Source organism: Glycine max, chromosome 16, assembly GCF_000004515.6.
Source record: "Glycine max cultivar Williams 82 chromosome 16, Glycine_max_v4.0, whole genome shotgun sequence".
NCBI lineage: Eukaryota > Viridiplantae > Streptophyta > Magnoliopsida > Fabales > Fabaceae > Glycine > Glycine max.
Genome location: NC_038252.2, coordinates 11,386,713 through 11,403,918, shown reverse-complemented (window position 1 = coordinate 11,403,918; position 17,206 = coordinate 11,386,713). Strand labels below are relative to the sequence as shown.

General features: G+C 37.9%; 1 protein-coding gene across 1 annotated transcript; it reads left to right on the top strand.

The window, feature by feature from the left end:
* The first annotated feature begins 2,100 nt into the window (after positions 1-2,100).
* LOC102663508 (cytochrome P450 78A7) lies at positions 2,101-15,115 on the top strand. Its single transcript, XM_014768667.1, has 5 exons — positions 2,101-2,337; positions 2,460-2,654; positions 2,724-2,873; positions 14,474-14,581; positions 14,741-15,115. The coding sequence occupies exons 1-5, from the start codon at positions 2,101-2,103 to the stop codon at positions 15,113-15,115; spliced, it is 1,065 nt and encodes a 354-aa protein (XP_014624153.1).
* The last annotated feature ends 2,091 nt before the right edge of the window (positions 15,116-17,206 follow it).

Sequence of the window (17,206 nt, the reverse complement as noted above, 5' to 3'; positions counted from 1 at the left end):
CTAACAAAGTCAGGTTAGCCATAACTCGCCTGTGTTTTTTCTTCAATGCCATATGTAGCAAAGTCCTTGATCCTATCAAGTTTGATGACCTGGAAAATGAGGCTGCAATTATACTGTGCCAGTTGGAGATGTATTTTCCTTCTGCTTTCTTTGACATCATGGTTCACTTAATTATTCATCTAGTCAGAGAAATCAAATGTTGTGGTCCTGTTTATTTGCAGTGGATGTACCCGGTTGGGCGATACATAAAGATCTTAAAAGGGTATACCAAGAATCTAGATCGTCCGGAAGCATCTATTTTTGAAAGGTACATTGCAAAAGAAGCCATTGAATTTTTTTTAGAGTACATTGAAAAAGCTAAACCTGTTGGCCTTCCTGAGTCTCGCCATGACGATAGAGTGGGCGATAAGGGTTCAAGAGGACTGCATGTTATCACTCCAAGTGTAGAAGATTTGTTACAAGCTCACTTGTATGTGTTGAATAATACTAATGAAGTTTTGTCATACATACTTCAGCATGAAGGTTTAGTCAAACAAAGTAATCCAAAAATGTCAAAGAACTGGGTCTTGAAAAAGCATAACAAGACTTTCTTTGATTGGTTTAAAGATACAATCTTTGCTGATGAAAATGCTTTTGAAACATTAAGAAAGGTAGCATATGGGCCTAAAAGAAATGTTATAACTTGGCAAGGATATGACATAAACAAGTATTCCTTTTACACAAAAGCACAAGATGAGAAAAGTACAATGCAAAACAGCGGGGTAACCCTAAGGGCTGAATCTCAACACTTCGCAAGTGTACATGATAACAATCCTTGTGTAGCTTCCATCCCTTACTTTGGGCTCATTGATGAAATTTGGGAGCTTAACTATGTCAAATTTATTGTATATGTTTTCAAATGTAAATGGGTTGACAACAACACCGTGTGCAGACCGATGATGTAGGATTTACATTGGTAGACCTAAAGAAACTGGCTTACCACAATGACCCTTTCATCATGGCAGGACAAGCTAAACAGGTATTTTATGTGCAAGACCCTTGTGATGAAAGGTGGTCCATGGTTCTACACGAGAAAACAATTGGTGTTAATGTAGAAGATGATGATTCATACATGGACACTTATGTTAGTCCTTTGTCCACACAAATGACTCCTAATGTCATCGGAGAAGAAGAAGTCGATGACGTTCATGCTAATCGTAATAATCATGATGAAGGAGAACTAATTAACATCGTCTAATGTAATTTTCTAATTATGTATTTCATTTCGGTACATTCATTTACATAAATGATTCTATTTTTTGATCATGTTAACTAACTCAAGTTATTTTCTTTACAAGCCCATGGCTACTCCACCTGCCTCGCCTCCTTCTCCTCCTCCTTCTCCTCTTCCTCCTGTAGTAGCATCAGCATCTCCGTCTACCTTGAAGCGGATTCGCAAAGCCACACGGCTACGATCCTTGGCCACTAGACCACCTGGGGCAGAGAGACCAGTGGTCCACATCGATCCTGCGGCCGGGAAGGCCAACGATTCCCACAAGAAGAAATTAAGAACATATTTGGAGATTGTCACTCGTGATAAGGTCAACGTGACATACGAGACTTGGAGGGAAGTCCCTGCTGCTCAGAAGGATTTGATATGGGAGGATATTCAGGTATTTTAGTTTTCATCTTTGATTTTATTTATTAGCCAAAATGTATAATTTACTAACAATAAAACCTAATTTATTGTTTGTTAGGAGAAATTTGATATCCCTGAAGCTTCTGACGGTAGGACAAAGAAGAAAGTACTTCAGACTATTGGTAAGCGGTGGAGAGAGTTTAAATCTGATTTGACGAGGAAATGGGCACTTACAGCTAACAAGGACAATGTGGACGACACTATTTGTGAAAAATACGGCATTAGTAAAGAGAAATGGGCCTAGTTTTGTCAGACCCGCAGAGACCCCTCGTGGGAGGTATGTACTTTGTCATTTTAATTGTTTTCCACTAAAAATTCAGTTCTTATAATACATTGTAGTAATCATTTTCATTAATGTTCGATTTTTGCAGGATGTGCAGAAAAAGGCATAGGCCATCCAGAAGCATAACACCGCCCCCCACATGTTGTCTCGTGGGGGTTATGAATATTTAGAACAGAAGCTGATGGTTGAGAAAACAAAGAAAAAACTGGAGGAAGCTACTCAGTTCGGAAGCACTGAGGGTGTCATTGACCCTCCATCTCCCATAAGACGACATGAGAAGTGGAAGATGGCTTGCACCAAGAAAACTGGGCAGATGACGTCTGAGGCAACTAAGGAAATTGTTGAGAAGATTATAAGTCATTTTCAATTAAGAATTGTAATTATATTTGTTTATTCTGTGAATGACTAAACAAATATATGTGTTTTGTACAGGATTCTTTGGAGGAGTAGGCGTCATAGGGTTTGCTTGTCCCCCATGCACGTCACCATGCACATCAGGATCTCCTGACTGCTGCCATTGGACGACCAGAACACCCTGGCCGTGTGCGTGCTGCTGGAGCCGGTATCACCATAAAGCAATTCTTTGGATTGGCTCCACAAACCTCCCGCAGTTCTTCCTCCATGGCTCCCGAAGAACTGGAGCAGCTGACTCAACAAATCAGGGACCAGCTGGAGGAGTCAATCACAAAAAACGTGACTCGACAGCTGATGTTATCCTTTAGTCAAATGCAGTCCCAGTTGCAATCATAGATACAATCACAGGGACTTGCACTGCCTCTGGAGCCTGAGGTTGGTCCCTCAGCTGCTCGTGTCAACACAAAGGGTAGTTGTGTTGATCCCTCACCGACCAATCCAAACATGGGTGACTCAGACAAATGCAGGTTGTACATCGAAGAAAATCCTTCTTGCCCGGTTACTGATGCAATCCTACCTCCCAAGGGCATTGGATAGAAGACTCTAAGAAGATTGGGCCAAAGATGCAAGAGAAGGCCCTAGGGTTCCCATGAGCCTTAGGGTAGATTTCGGGCCCATGGGCTAAGTATGAGCCCACTTATCTTTGTACATATTAGATTAAGGTTTCATTAATTTTGGGTCTTGTATTTAGGGCTCCATAATGTAGGTAGGGTACCCTAGAAATATAGGATTTTTCAGCCCTTGTATTTTAGGGCACCTAGACTAGTTTTTGTATTAGGGGTAGTTTTGTAATTTCACATGCACTAAGTGAATATTTGATGTGTGTGGTTGGAAATAAAATGATAAGGGGAAGACAATAGAAAAACAACCCCTTATGGCTAGTATGCAAGAGAAGACTAGCTCTATGAAGTGCTTTAAATGTCTTGGAAAAGGACACATTACTTCTAAATGCCCCACCAAGAAATCCATGATTATGAGGGGCCAAGACATTTATAGTAGCCAAGATGAGGCGACTACTTCACCTTCCTCTAGTGAAACTGAAGAACCAAAAGGGGAAGAATCTAGTGAAGAAGGACAACCTTTAATGGTTAAGGAGGAGTGTAAGGAGGTAAGTGTCTCCTCCAAGAGGTTAGTTAAGAAGGAAAGTAATTTTGAAATAAAGACAAATATTAAAGAAACTTCCCATCTTAGACAACCTCCACATCTTCTCCTTTGTAAAAAGACACTTGTTAGCATTGCCACACTTCTTGGGCTTAAGGTTATTCCTTAAGTAAATGAGTTATTGGATGAGGGTTTCGTTCGTAAGAGCTTAAATCCTTGTGCTTTGTTGGTGCCCAAAATAGGTATTATTAGGCACCAAATCCCTACAATAAGTGATATGATGAATTTGTTGAGTGTTGCAACCCTCTTTTGTAAAATCAGTTATGCACCCAATGTCTTCATGATTCATGTACATACGGACTCATTAGGTAGGTTTCTTCTTATTTTTGGTTTTAATACAAACTTAGGTGCTCATATGGGACACCTTAGGTTTGTCGTATTTTTTTGTAGGAATAATCAACATAAAAATACAGAAAAAGGTACGCTTTATTGCACTACTTTCCTTAATTTTTTAAATAGTGATCAAGGCGTTCCCACGGACCCTAAGAGAATAAAGGTCATTCTTGATTGGCCCACTCCACCAAGTATAAGGGAAATCTGGGGCTGCCATGACTTAACAAACTTTTACAAAAGGTTTGTCCCATATTTTCTATACTTGTAGCACCACTCATAGAGTTGGTGAGGAACCATGTTCCCTCATGGGAAGATGTCCATGAAAGGAGTTTTCAGACCTTACCCTACTCTAACATACCCAACACCACTAATACATATGTTTTTATTCTTTTTACAGGTGTCAAGGGAAGGAGCCCAGAGTATGAAGAACCTCGGGATTTGAGGTCAAATCCTTTCCAAGGTGGAGGGGATGATGCCATGAGTTGCCGAGTCACCACTAATACATAAGTCGGCCAAGCAAGGAAGGTGTGAATTGCCAGCCCCACTAAGGAAACCTCATTAGTGGGTACAGGAATGGGAGCATCTGGATCTTTAACCTCCTCCACACCCACCTTTACTTGGCCAGGAAAAAAAGGAGTGTTATGAACAACAATGGATCACTCATAAACTCTCCCCAGGGCAACCAGGCGGGTAAGATTTGCTTCGATGTACAAGCCGCATCTATCTGAGTCACCCGTCTTAGGATCGTTTCCTGAGGGATCAACACAACTCCCCTTTGTGCTTACTCGAGGACTTGAGGGACCAACTAGAGGCTCCGAAGGCAGTGCAAGTCCCTGAGATTGCATCTAGGACTGAAACTAGGACTACATCTGGCTGAACGATGCCATGAGTTGCCGAGTCACTTTTTCTGTGATCTACTCCTCTAGCTGGTCCCTGATTTGCTGGGTCAGCTGCTGCAATTCTTTAGGAGACAGTAAGGAAGAGTTGTGGGATGTCCGTGGAGCCAATCTGAAGTATTGCTTGATGGTGACACCGGCTCCAGCAGCACGGACACGTCCAGGGTGCTCTAGACGTCCAATAGCAGCAGTGAGAACATCCTGACGTCCATGGGGGACGAAGGATCCCTGTGTCGCCTGCTCCTCAAAGGAATCCTGCACAAAAAAGACATAGTTGTAATGGCATTCACAAAATATTGAAATATAATTCTAATGGTTAGTTGAAAATGACTTACGATCTTCTTAGCGATTTCCTTTGTGACCTCAGTCGTCATCTCCCATGTTTTCTTTGTGCGGGCCATCTTCCACTTCACGTGGCGTCTGACGAGGGATGGAGGTTCGATGATGCCATCAACGCTTCCTTACTGTGCAGCTTCCTCCAGCTTCATCTTGGTCTTCTCAGCTAGGAGCTTCTGCTTCAAATATTCATAACCCCCACGAGACAAAATGTGGGGGGTAGTGTTCTGTTTCTAGATGGCCTGTGCCTTTTTCCGCACATCCTACAAAAATAAAACAATAATATTTCAAATTGCTAGAATGAAGTATAACAAGTTAATGTTTTTTGAAAAACAACTTAAATGGCAAGGTACATACCTCCCAAGAAAGGTCTATGCGAGTCTGGCAAAACTGGGCCCATTTTTCCTTTCTTTTGCCATATTTCTCACAGACAGTGTCGTCCACACCGTCCTGATTGGCTGCAAGGGCCAATTTCCTCGTGAGGTCTGATTTAAACTGCCTCAATCTCTCGCCGACAGTCTAAAGCAACTTCTTTTTCGTCCTACTATCAGAAGCCTCTGGGATTTCAAATTTTGACAATAACAAATAAGGTTTATTTGTTATAATAATGTATTTTTGGCTATTAATTAAACAACATCAAATAAGAAAAGAAAAATACCTGAATATCCTCCCAAATCAAGTCCTTATGAGCTGTAGGGACCTCCTTTCAGTTCTCGTACGTGACGTCCACCTTATCACGCGCCGCAATCCCCAAATATGTTCTTAATTTCTTCCTGTAGGGACCTTCGGCCTTGCCAGTAGTAGGATCTACGTGGACCATTGGTCTGTCAGCACCAGGTGGTCTGGTAAACAAGGATCATAGATGTGAGGCTTTGTGTGTCCGCTTCATAGCAGACGACGAAGATGATGCGTCTGAAGGAGGAGGAGGAGAAGGAGGAGAAGGTGAGGCAGTTGGAGAATCCATAATCCTTTATATGTCATCAAAATGTAAATTTCGATTACAGACAAATATCGACATCAACAGTTCTTTATGTAACTAAATTGGAAATCTGGGTTTCGTGGGTGCTTATGCTTTATCATTGTAGTTGGGTATGTGTCTTTTTTTGTGAATATGTTAGAGGTTTGACAGATTCATTTTATCTGTAATTCATTGTTATCTGAGGCTTTTGGATTGGAGAGGGACGATCTCTCACTCTGTGTGTGTGTCTCTCTGTGTTTGTGTGTCTCCATATGTTTACTTACATTTTTATTAAAAGAAAAAATCAACTAATAATTGGGAGAAGTACATGTCTTTGCCTACTTCAATATATTTTGTGATGATTTAGGAGTAAAGAACAATATTATGCTCCTCGCTATTATGAAATGACCAAGAAAGAACATATCAATTCTTTAAATAACAACATGCATGATGTTAGGGGTCAAGTAGTCTAAAGGCCCAATTTAAGCAACAGGAAATGGGTGGTACAAATCAATTGTGTCAACTAAGATTTGGCGAGAATATACTACAAAGGATGGGAAGGGAAAACAGTGAAGGTGACTCACAATTCACAGGTAACTAATGGAAAAGAGGTCTTGTATAAGACCCTTACAGTGAAGGAGGGAGGGAGGGAGAGGCTGCTTTGTGACTCTATTTCTGCATCTTGAGGCTATAAGCTAGGCATAGGTGCAACTTCACCATCATCTACACATTTAGTAAGTATGGGCCAAGTTCTTGACTGTGAGATTGTGGAAAAGATAGAGCTTTTCTTTTGTACAAATAATTTGTATTACTTTATGGATCATTAGTAATTAATTTTTATTAACTTGCTGATAATCAGGTAGACTTTCTTTAATTTTTTGTACATCTAATTTCATATTATCTAATAGTTCCTAATGCATGCTCCAAGGGTATCTCTTGTTTAACATAGTCCTTCATAAGCAGAGCCTGATAATGAAATGTTACTACCAAGTATCTTAATCAAACAAATAGAAGATTTATATTGAAAACCACAATAAAAGTGCATTAGTATACTATCTTACAAAAACTTTTTTCTTTTTAATTCTTTAAGCCACTGGTTACTATTCTCCAACCTTTTATTATAGTTATAGATAAACAACATTATGAAAAGTTTGAGAGCAACAAGCATCATCATAATGTGACATCACCGACATAGTTACAACTTGCTCTTCCTAATAGGCCCCATCTCCTTTGCCTTTGTCCTCAGCAATTGCTTTTGTGTCTTGCTAGTAGCAATCTTTGATTAATGTATTTAACAAAATTATTGATGAGCATATTCAATTAGACAAGGGACTGTTGGATCAAGTGGCCTCAAAATAATTAAGAAGGGGGGGGGGTTGAATTAATTATTCCTAAACCTTTACTAATTAAAAATTACTCTTCTAAGGCTTTTACTAAGTTGTTAAGAGAATAAGGAGTAGAAGAGAAACTTAATAGAAAGTAAAAGCGGAAATTAAAAAGCACAACGGAAAGTAAAAGAGTAGGGAAGAAGGAGACAAACACACAAGAGTTTTTATACTGGTTTGGCAACAACCCGTACCTACATCCAGTCCCCAAGCGACCTGCAGTCCTTGAGATTTCTTTCAACCTTGTAAAAATCCTTTTACAAGCAAAGATCCACAAGGGATGTACCCTCCCTTGTTCTCTTTGAAACCCTAGTGGATGTACCCTCCACTAGAACTGATCCACAAGAGATGTACCCTCTCTTGTTCTCAGTCAAACCTAAGTAGATGTACCCTCTACTTGTACCACAAAGGATGTACCCTCCAATGTGTTAAGACAAAGATCTCAGGCTGTTAAACCTTTGATACTTTGTGAATGGGGATACAAAAGAATTCTCAGGCGGTTAGTCCATTGAACACTTTTGTATTAGGGAAAGGGAAGAATCAAAAGAATTCTCAGGCTCTGTCGTTTAGAATTCTTTGACAAGGGAGAAGGGAGACACAAAATAATTCAGGCAGTTAGTCCTTCATTCTTTTGGAAAAGGGAGAACAGAGACACAAAAAGAATTCACGCGGTTAGTCCTTGGCGAATTCTTTTTGGCAAAGGGAGAAGAGAATGAAAAGACGAATAGCACAAGGTTTCAAGGTTTAGAAAACCAAAAAACTTCAGAAAGCTTTTGGTACAAAGAAGAAGAAGAAGTTCAAAGAGATTTAGGGCTTGTAAAAGATTAATTGAGTAAGTGTTCAAGATACTTGAAATGCAAAACAAAGCCTTGCTTTTATAGACTCTGATGCAATCCTACCCTGCAAGGGCATTGGGTAGAAGACTCCAAGTAGATTGGGCTAGAGATCCAAGGGAAGGCCCTAGGGTTCTCATGAGCCTTAGGGTAGATTTTGAGCCCATGGGCTAACTATGAGCCCGCTTATCTTTGTAAATATTAGAATAGGTTTTTCCTTCGTCTGGGCCTTGTATTTTGACCATTCTAGTAGTATAGGGTTTTAGCCTTGTATTTCGGGGTATTTTGAGTAGTCTTTGTAGTAAGGACTTTTTTTTTATTTTCATGTTTTTTGTCATGGGGGTGAGCTTAGCTATTATAGGGGGTGTGTAGCTAAGCTCTAGCTTCTCATCTCAAGGAGGTGAGCTTAGCTATTAGAGAGGTATGTGTAGCTAAGCTCTAGCTTCTTTAGGAATCTTCTTAAGGAAGCTTCTCAAGGAAGTGAGCTTAGTTATGAGAGGGGTGTGTGTAGCTAAGCTCTAGCTTCTCAAGGAAGTTTTCTCAAAGAAGCTTCTCAAGGAAGTTTTCTCAAGAAAGCTTCTCAAGAAAGCTACCTAGTCTATAAATAGAAACATGTGTAACACTTGTTGTAACTTTGATGAATGAGAGTCTTGTGAGACACAACTCAAAGTTCAACTTCTCTCCCTTTTTCTTCCTTCAATTTCGTGCTCCCCCCTCTCTCTTTCTCTCCCTCTTTCTTTTCCTCCATTGAAGCATCCTTCCAAGCTTCTTATCCAAGGCTCATCTTGGTGGTGAAACTCCTTCTTCCATGGCTTATTCCCTAGTGGATGGCGCCTCCTCTCACCTCTTCTCCTTTGTCTTCCGCTGCATCTCCATGGTGGAAAATCACCATTAAAGGACCTCATTGAAGCTCAAAGGTCCAGCCTCCATAGAAGCCCCACAAGCAAGCTTCTATCAAGTGGTAATCAGAGCACAAGAGCTTCAAGTAGGTGCTCCTTGAACCTCCATTAATTTTTTGCTTTACCTTCTCTTCCATTGTTGTTTCTTCATTTTTTTCTCCATGTATCTCCTCACATGTCTTGTGGTAAATGTTTTTAACATGATTCTTTAGAGTTTCCACTGATTAAACTTGCTATAGAAGCTAGATTTGATTTTCTATGGTTCAAATTTCTTGTTCTTGTTCTTGAACCATGAATTGTGTTGAGTTTAGGTTCCTTTGAGTTTTGTCTTGTTATTTTTTGTGGCTGAAACCCAAACCATAAAATTCTTACAAAAATATTAAAGTAGAAGAAAACCTCAAAAATCTAGAGTGACTTGTTCACCTATTGTAGTTTTGTCATACAAGTCATGTCTAGTCATGAAACTTGTCACATGAGATTTCTTATGTTGTGCTGAATTTTATTTTCTTGTTTCTTTGTCTAACTCATTTGTTCATGAGTGTATGAAATTATTTTAGCCTATTATTTTATTTGAGTCAAATCTTTCATGTTAATTAGTCCTTAACATGTTCATGCAAAATTCTTAGAGAGTCTTTGATTGTGAACCTTTTCTAGAACTTTTAGGTTTCCTTATGATTGTGTCTATTGTGAATTTGAGTTTTGGTGATTGAATTGCTGGCTGAAATGTTGATCCTAAGTGAATATTGAACTCCTAAAACTGTGGTAAACAATCCTAGTGAGTTCAACATACATAAGAGGGATGAAAGTAAGCCCAAGGAAATCAATATACCATGCTTAAAAAAAATCGCTGGTGCTGGCAGCTTGGACATACAAACTTGTAAAAATTACTGAGAATTGGTTACTTCGAATTTTGAGCTGAAATTTTTACTGAATTTTCAAGACATCTGGAAAAAATTTATAAAAAAAGAAACAATTGATTTGGATAAAAGTAAAAAATACAAAAAATCACACAAGTTGGCAGAAAAAAAAACAGTATCCAGAAAAAAAAAAGGTGAAAGGGAAGTGTGCTTGTTGTTTTGGCTCAAAATTTATTCTATAATTGGTGCCTATTTTATGCCAATCTTAGTTCCTAAATTTCAATTGAAAATTAGTGTGAAAACAAGTGCCAAAGCTAGAGGTTTGTTGAGTCTTTTTTTTCAGTTTTTTTTACTGTACTCTAGAACCATTCTAAGTTTCTCTTTGAGTCCTAGCTTTCTTCTATGTCCTTTTTCATTGCTTTAATTGTTGAGTAATCCTTGAAAAATTGTCTTGTTAAAAGTCCATTGGTTTAGCTTTCATTTCATTTTTTTTTTGTCCTTGATTATTGCTTGTCTCTTTGTTTCCTTGTTTGTGAGTTGCCATATAGGGAATTGGAAAGGAGGATTGGTGCCATGCCTTGAAGAATTTGAGTCAAGAAGCAAGGGGCCAACCACCTTAAGAGCTATTGGACTAAGAAGCACTTCAAATTGAGTGAATCACAAAAGAGATAACATCCACCAAAATTGAGGACGTTTTGTAATTTTTTAATTTGCAATTTACTTACCTTTATTGCTTTCAAGTTTTGTAACAAAAAGGCCTTTCATTGGAAGTGTGTTGGGAGCCTCCAATAGGTTACCAAACTTCCATTTGTGTGTAATAATTTTAGGCAATATTTCCTTAGGATAGTGAGTGTTTTGTTGGGAACCTTGATGTGGTCATCCAAACACTCTTAGGATTCACTTAGTTTACTTTTCTTGCTTACTTTCATAGCTTATTTCCTTTACCTTCCATTGTCAAACCGCCTAGATAGCTTTCCTTTTACCAATTAGTTGTTTACCTTATCTTTCACACCTCTTTTAGTGTTTATTTTGGCTAGCTTCAACCATAGTTTCTTTTACCTTTTGTTTTCAAACCTCCAACAAGAAAGAACCACAACTTAGGAACCAACATGAGTCATCATTCATCTAATGTTAATGGCGAGGGTACTAGTCATAAAGACCCTTTATCTAGAATCTTAGATGAGTTGAGTTCCCTCAAGTTATGGAAAGAAAAACAAGAGAGAAAAGAAAAAGGAAAAAAAAGTGGAAGAAATAAGTCAAGATGAAAGAAAGAAAATAAGAGAGGAAGAAAGAAGAAAAATAATGAAAGAAATGAAAAGAGAAAAACATGCCTCCTATAGTAGTCATAACTCTTGCAAGAGCCTAAGTGAAGAACTTCGTGACTATTACGAAGGAAGGCATAGGTCACATCTTAGACCTCACTCCCATAGAAGAGAAAAGGAAAGAAAGCCTCAAGAGGCTAACATTAACCTCTCATACTTCCATGGGAAGGACAATGTAGAGGCTAACTTAGATTGGGAAATAAGGGTAGAGCAACAACTTAAAAAGAAGTCTACTTCAAAATCTTATGGCTCTCACTCTTATCTAAAGAAAGACCATGGTCAAGGCATCTTAGGGGTGACATCTTCTAAGCCCAAAGATGATAAGGGGAAGGCAATATAATAGCAAGCCCCTAAGGCTAGTATGCAAGAGAAAACTAGCTCTATAAAGTGCTTTAAATGTCTTGGAAGAGGACACATTACTTCTCAATGCCCCACCACAAAAACCATGATTATGAGGGACCAAGACATTTATAGTAGCCAAGATGAGGCTACTACTTCACTTTCCTCTAGTGAAAGTGAAGAAGCAAAAGGGGAAGAATTTAGTGAAGAAATCTACCCCCAAGAAGATGGACAACCATTAGTGGTTAAAGAGAAGTGTAAGGAGGTAAGTGTCTCCTCCAAGAGATTAGCTAAGAAGGAAACTCATTTTACAATAAAGACAAACATTAAAGAAACTTTCCCTCTTAGACAACCTCCACATTTTCTCTTTTGTAAAAAGGCACTTGCTAGCATTGCCACACCTCTTGGGCTTGAGTTTATTCCTCAAGTAAAAAAGTTGTTGGATGAGGGTTTTGTTCGCAAGAGTTTAAATCCTTGTGCTTTGTTGGTGCCCAAAATAGGTATTATTAGGCACCAAGTCCCTAAAATAGGTGGTATGATGAATGTTTTGAGTGGTGCAACCCTCTTTTGTAAAATCACTCGTACACCTAACATCTTCATGGTGTGTGTACATAGGGACCCATTAGGTAGGTTTGTTCTTATTTTTAGTTTCAATACAAACTTAGGTACTCATATGGGACACCTTAGGTTTGTCATACTTTTTGGTAGGAATAATCAATATGAAAATACAGAAAAAAGTATGTTTTATTGCGTTACTTTTCTTAATTTTTCAAATAGTGATCAAGGGGTTCCCATGAACCCTAAGAGAATAAAGGTCATTCCTGAGTGGCCTACTCCACCAAGTATAAGAAAAATTTGGGGCTTCCATGACTTAACAAACTTTTACAAAAGGTTTGTCCCATATTTTTCTATACTTGTAGCACCACTCATTGAGTTGGTGAGAAACCATCTTCCTCCATGGGAAGATGCCCAGGAAATGGGTTTTCAGACCTTACCATACTTCAACATACCAAACACCACTAATACATATGTTTTTGTTCTTTTTACAGGTGTTGAGGGAAGGAGCCCAAGGTATGAAGAACCTCGGGATTTGAGGTCAAATCCTTTCCAAGGTGGAGGGAATGATGCAATCCTACCCCGCAAGGGCATTGGGTAGAAGACTCCAAGTAGATTGGGCTAGAGATCCAACGGAAGGCCCTAGGGTTCTCATGAGCCTTAGGGTAGATTTCGAGCCCATGGGCTAAGTATGAGCCCGCTTATCTTTGTAAATATTAGAATAGGTTTTTCCTTCGTCTGGACCTTGTATTTTGGCCTTTCTAGTAGTATAAGGTTTTAGCCTTGTATTTCAGGGCATTTTGAGTAGTCTTTGTAGTAAGGACTTTTTTTTGTATTTTCATGTTTTTTGTCATGGGGATGAGCTTAGCTATTATAGGGGGTGTGCAGCTAAGCTCTAGCTTCTCATCTCAAGGAGGTGAGCTTAGCTATTAGAGAGGTATGTGTAGCTAAGCTCTAGCTTCTTTAGGAATCTTCTTAAGGAAGCTTCTCAAGGAGGTGAGCTTAGTTATGAGAGGTGTGTGTGTAGCTAAGCTCTAGCTTCTCAAGGAAGTTTTCTTAAATAAGCTTCTCAAGGAAGTTTTCTCAAGAAAGCTTCTCAAGGAAGCTACCTAGTCTATAAATAGAAGCATGTGTAACACTTGTTGTAACTTTGATGAATGAGAGTCTTGTGAGACACAACTCAAAGTTCAACTTCTCTCCCTTTTTCTTCCTTCAATTTCGTGCTCCCCCCTCTCTCTTTCTCTCCCTCTTTCTTTTCCTCCATTGAAGCATCCTTTCAAGCTTCTTATCCAAGGCTCATCTTGGTGGTGAAGCTCCTTCTTCCATGGCTTATTCCCTAGTGGATGGCGCCTCCTCTCACCTCTTCTCCTTTGTCTTTCACTGCATCTCTATGGTGGAAAATCACCATTAAAGGACCTCATTGAAGCTCAAAGATCCAGCCTCCATAGAAGCCCCACAAGCAAGCTTCTATCAGACTCTTCATGTCTGGTCAAGACAACCATTAGAAGAGTTATGACTTTTAGAAAAACTTAAAAACCAATTTGAAAAAGTCAAAAACTATTTGAAGAGTTACATCTTTTGAATTTATTCAGAAACAATCACTAGTAATCGATTACCAAATCAGTGTAATCGATTACACAAAGCTTTTATGTGAAAGGATGTGACTCTTCACATTTGAATTTGAATTTTAACGTTCAAAGGCACTAGTAATCGATTACCAAAACATTGTAATCCATTACAGCTTTTTGAAACTAATTGGAACGTTGTAAATTCAATTTGAAAACTTTTTCAAAACAATTTTGCTACTGGTAATTGATTACAACAATCTGGTAATCGATTACCAGAGAGTAAAAACTCTTTGGTAAACATGTTTTGAGAAAAATCATGTGCTACTCAATTTTTGAGAAAAACTTTTCATACTTATCTTGATTAAGCCTTCTCTTGAGGCTTGAATCTTGATCTTGATTCTTGAGATCTTGAACCTTGAATCTTGATTCTTGACTCTAAACTTTCTTCTTGAGTCTTGAATTCTTCTTGATTCTTATCTTGAACTCTGAATTGTTCTTGATTCACTTGAGTTGTTCTTTGATTGATCTTTGATTCACTTGAGTTGTTCTTTGATTGATCTTTGAGCTTTTTTTCATCACCTTAGTCATCATCTTTTGTTATCATCATTGTTATCATCAAAACACCTTTGATTCACCATGAAGCTTTGCTTCTACAGGGACAAGACAATAAGGTGAAGGATTTTGTGGATGTTATGTTAGGCTTTGTTGGTAGCAAGGAATATGAATACCGTATTGAACAGCCCAACATCAATGCTATATTGCTAGTAAAGGGAATGACAATTTTGCAATATTCTTTCCTCATACATTTTCTTTTTCCATTTAAAAGTTGTGTATTTAACTAATAATTAGTATAGCTGCAAGTGCATAGCTAGTTGTCTCTGTTCTCACTTCTTCATGCATGTTTCTTTTACACTATCATGCAGGATATGCTATTGGGTTCAATGGATACTTCGGCTACAGCAATTGAGTGGACACTTTCAGAGCTCCTAAAGAATCCACGGGTGATGAAGAAAGTCCAAATGGAGTTGGAAACTATGGTGGGTATGCAGAGGAAGGTGAAGGAATCAGACTTGGACAAGTTGGAGTATTTGGATATGGTTATAAAGGAAAAGATGAGGCTCCATCCAGTGGCACCGTTACTAATGCCACACCAATCGAGGGAAGATTGCATGGTTGGAGACTTTTTCATACCAAGAAAATCAAGGGTGGTAGTAAATGCATGGGCAATTATGAGAGACTCAAGTGCATGGAGTGAGGCAGAAAAGTTCTGGCCAGAGAGATTTTTTTTTCTGAAATAAGCTCATTTCATTTGTGTGTAAATAAAATCTTGAATAAAGGTGATATGTACTAAAAATATATGGTGACTAACATAGAATTGCGACTACCTAACTAAAAACGTGAGCAACTCAATTAGCTTGCTCCTACCAAAAACTTAAAACCAAAGTTTGGATAAGAATTTAATCTATGTTTACACATTTAATCTATGGAAAATCAAAGAACAATATGTCAATAAGATTTGTGTTGAGTAACCTGATTGCAAAAGCAATGTGGACAACAAGGTCAATGTCTGGAGCTAACAAGAAGATGATTGAGGCACTAGCTACTAGGAAGAAGGAAAAGTATCTGAAGAATCTGGAGCTTGGTCGGATTTTTAAACTATACAAATCAGAAAAGGTCAAATAATCATAAATCAATAATTTCTTTGTAACTTTTGGTTCAAAACATTCACAACAGTTATTTTTCTTTCTTTCTTATAGTGCTAAAGTTCAAACACTAGAGACAACTTTCACTATTCATTATAAACCATTTGAACAAAAATAATCATTATGTAAGCAAGTTTAATACATATATAGATATCTAGACACATATTACACTGACTTGCAATATTTTAAAAGCTAATAGTCATTATAATGTTTTTTATAATGTAAAATTTGGTTGAAATCAGGTAATTCACAATAGATCCTTTTCTTTCTTTTTATAAGTGCCCCTCTTGATAGTTCATAGCAAACCATTTAAAAGCTATTTTCCAAAGTTTCAATTATCTTTTTAATCAATAGTTGTTAGGTTGTTAGTGATAGAGATTCGAACATGTAATCTTGAAGGTGTGTGCCTTTTGTTTCAGTGGCATTGAGACAGTTGTCTTAAGTTGGTGATTTCACAAAAGCCTCTTAGGACACCACTCAGCTACCACGTTCTGCCTTATTAAGCATCATCTACATTCACCAAAATAGAGTTTTTGAGAGATTCTTGGGGGGTGGATCGGATAGTTCCATTGCAGCTTTTTAATTATAAAATAAAATTTGTAATTCACCAAAACTTTGCACTTGACATTCTAACAATAAATAATTACAAAAGGATGGACACAAATTTTATGTCAATTTAATTCTACATAGTTTATAACTTTGACCTTGATAAGTAAATTAGCAATCATAATAGAACAAAGCTAATAATATTGTATCTTTCATAACAAGAGGCATATATCAGAGAATAAAAAACTTTAGATCTATCCAAAACAAGTCCAAAACACAAGTCCACCTGGGAATGATCTTTAATTATTTTATTGAAAACTTGCAAACATAGGCTAGAAATAACTACTAGGCCCATGTTATTCTCACACCCTTTTCTCTATTCTCACTATTTTTTATTCAGTTTTTAACCCCCCAACCTTTTCTCCTACCCCATCCCCTTTAAAATTCCTTACTTAACCCTACCCTTCTCCCTTGCACCCGCCATGGAATCCCTACTTCTTTCTCCCTCTCCCAGGAATCCTATTATCGTCATAACCCTACCTGATTTTTGTGTTAAATACACTCAATACTTTGACTATCCCAGCCCACTATAATATAGGAGTGGTGAATTATTCCTGATTTCACTTCCTCTTTAGTAAACCACCCATAAATAACAAGACAAAGTTATAAATAAATTTTGCAATAGGTAAAGATATAATTTTAAACAATCAGAAAAGGTGTAGCTATCACTTACTTGCTTTGGTGAGCTCTCTTTCTCCAGAAAACAATTGATGAGATCCACTGAATACAAAAAGATGAAATGGCATAAGTTCCATTTTCAAAGCTTTCATCAAATATATGCATGTTTTCAATAACGCAATTAGTAAACCAATCACACAAACCAATCATATAATAACCAATCACATATGATTGGTTTGTGTATACTCTATTTAGTTTCAATGTTTTATTCTAAATTGAAAGCTAGTATTGATTTGCTCCATTTTATGGACTCATATTAAATAGTTTAGAGAAGAGACGAGTGACAGGGAGTATGTAACGCCCTTCTTCACATTGATGTATGTTTTGTTTAGATTGAGGTTTGGCGCAGCTCGGGACATAAATGTGGATTAAATATTAATCAATATGAATAATGTGTATGAC

Excerpts from the sequence above, each read along its gene's own strand:
- LOC102663508 (XM_014768667.1), top strand. The coding sequence starts at position 2,101 with ATGTTGTCTCGTGGGGGTTATGAATATTTAGAACAGAAGCTGATGGTT. Across the intron at positions 2,338-2,459 it reads GTCATTTTCAATTAAGAATT|GATCTCCTGACTGCTGCCAT; the intron begins GTAATTATATTT and ends CATGCACATCAG. Across the intron at positions 2,874-14,473 it reads AAGAAAATCCTTCTTGCCCG|GGACAAGACAATAAGGTGAA; the intron begins GTTACTGATGCA and ends TTGCTTCTACAG.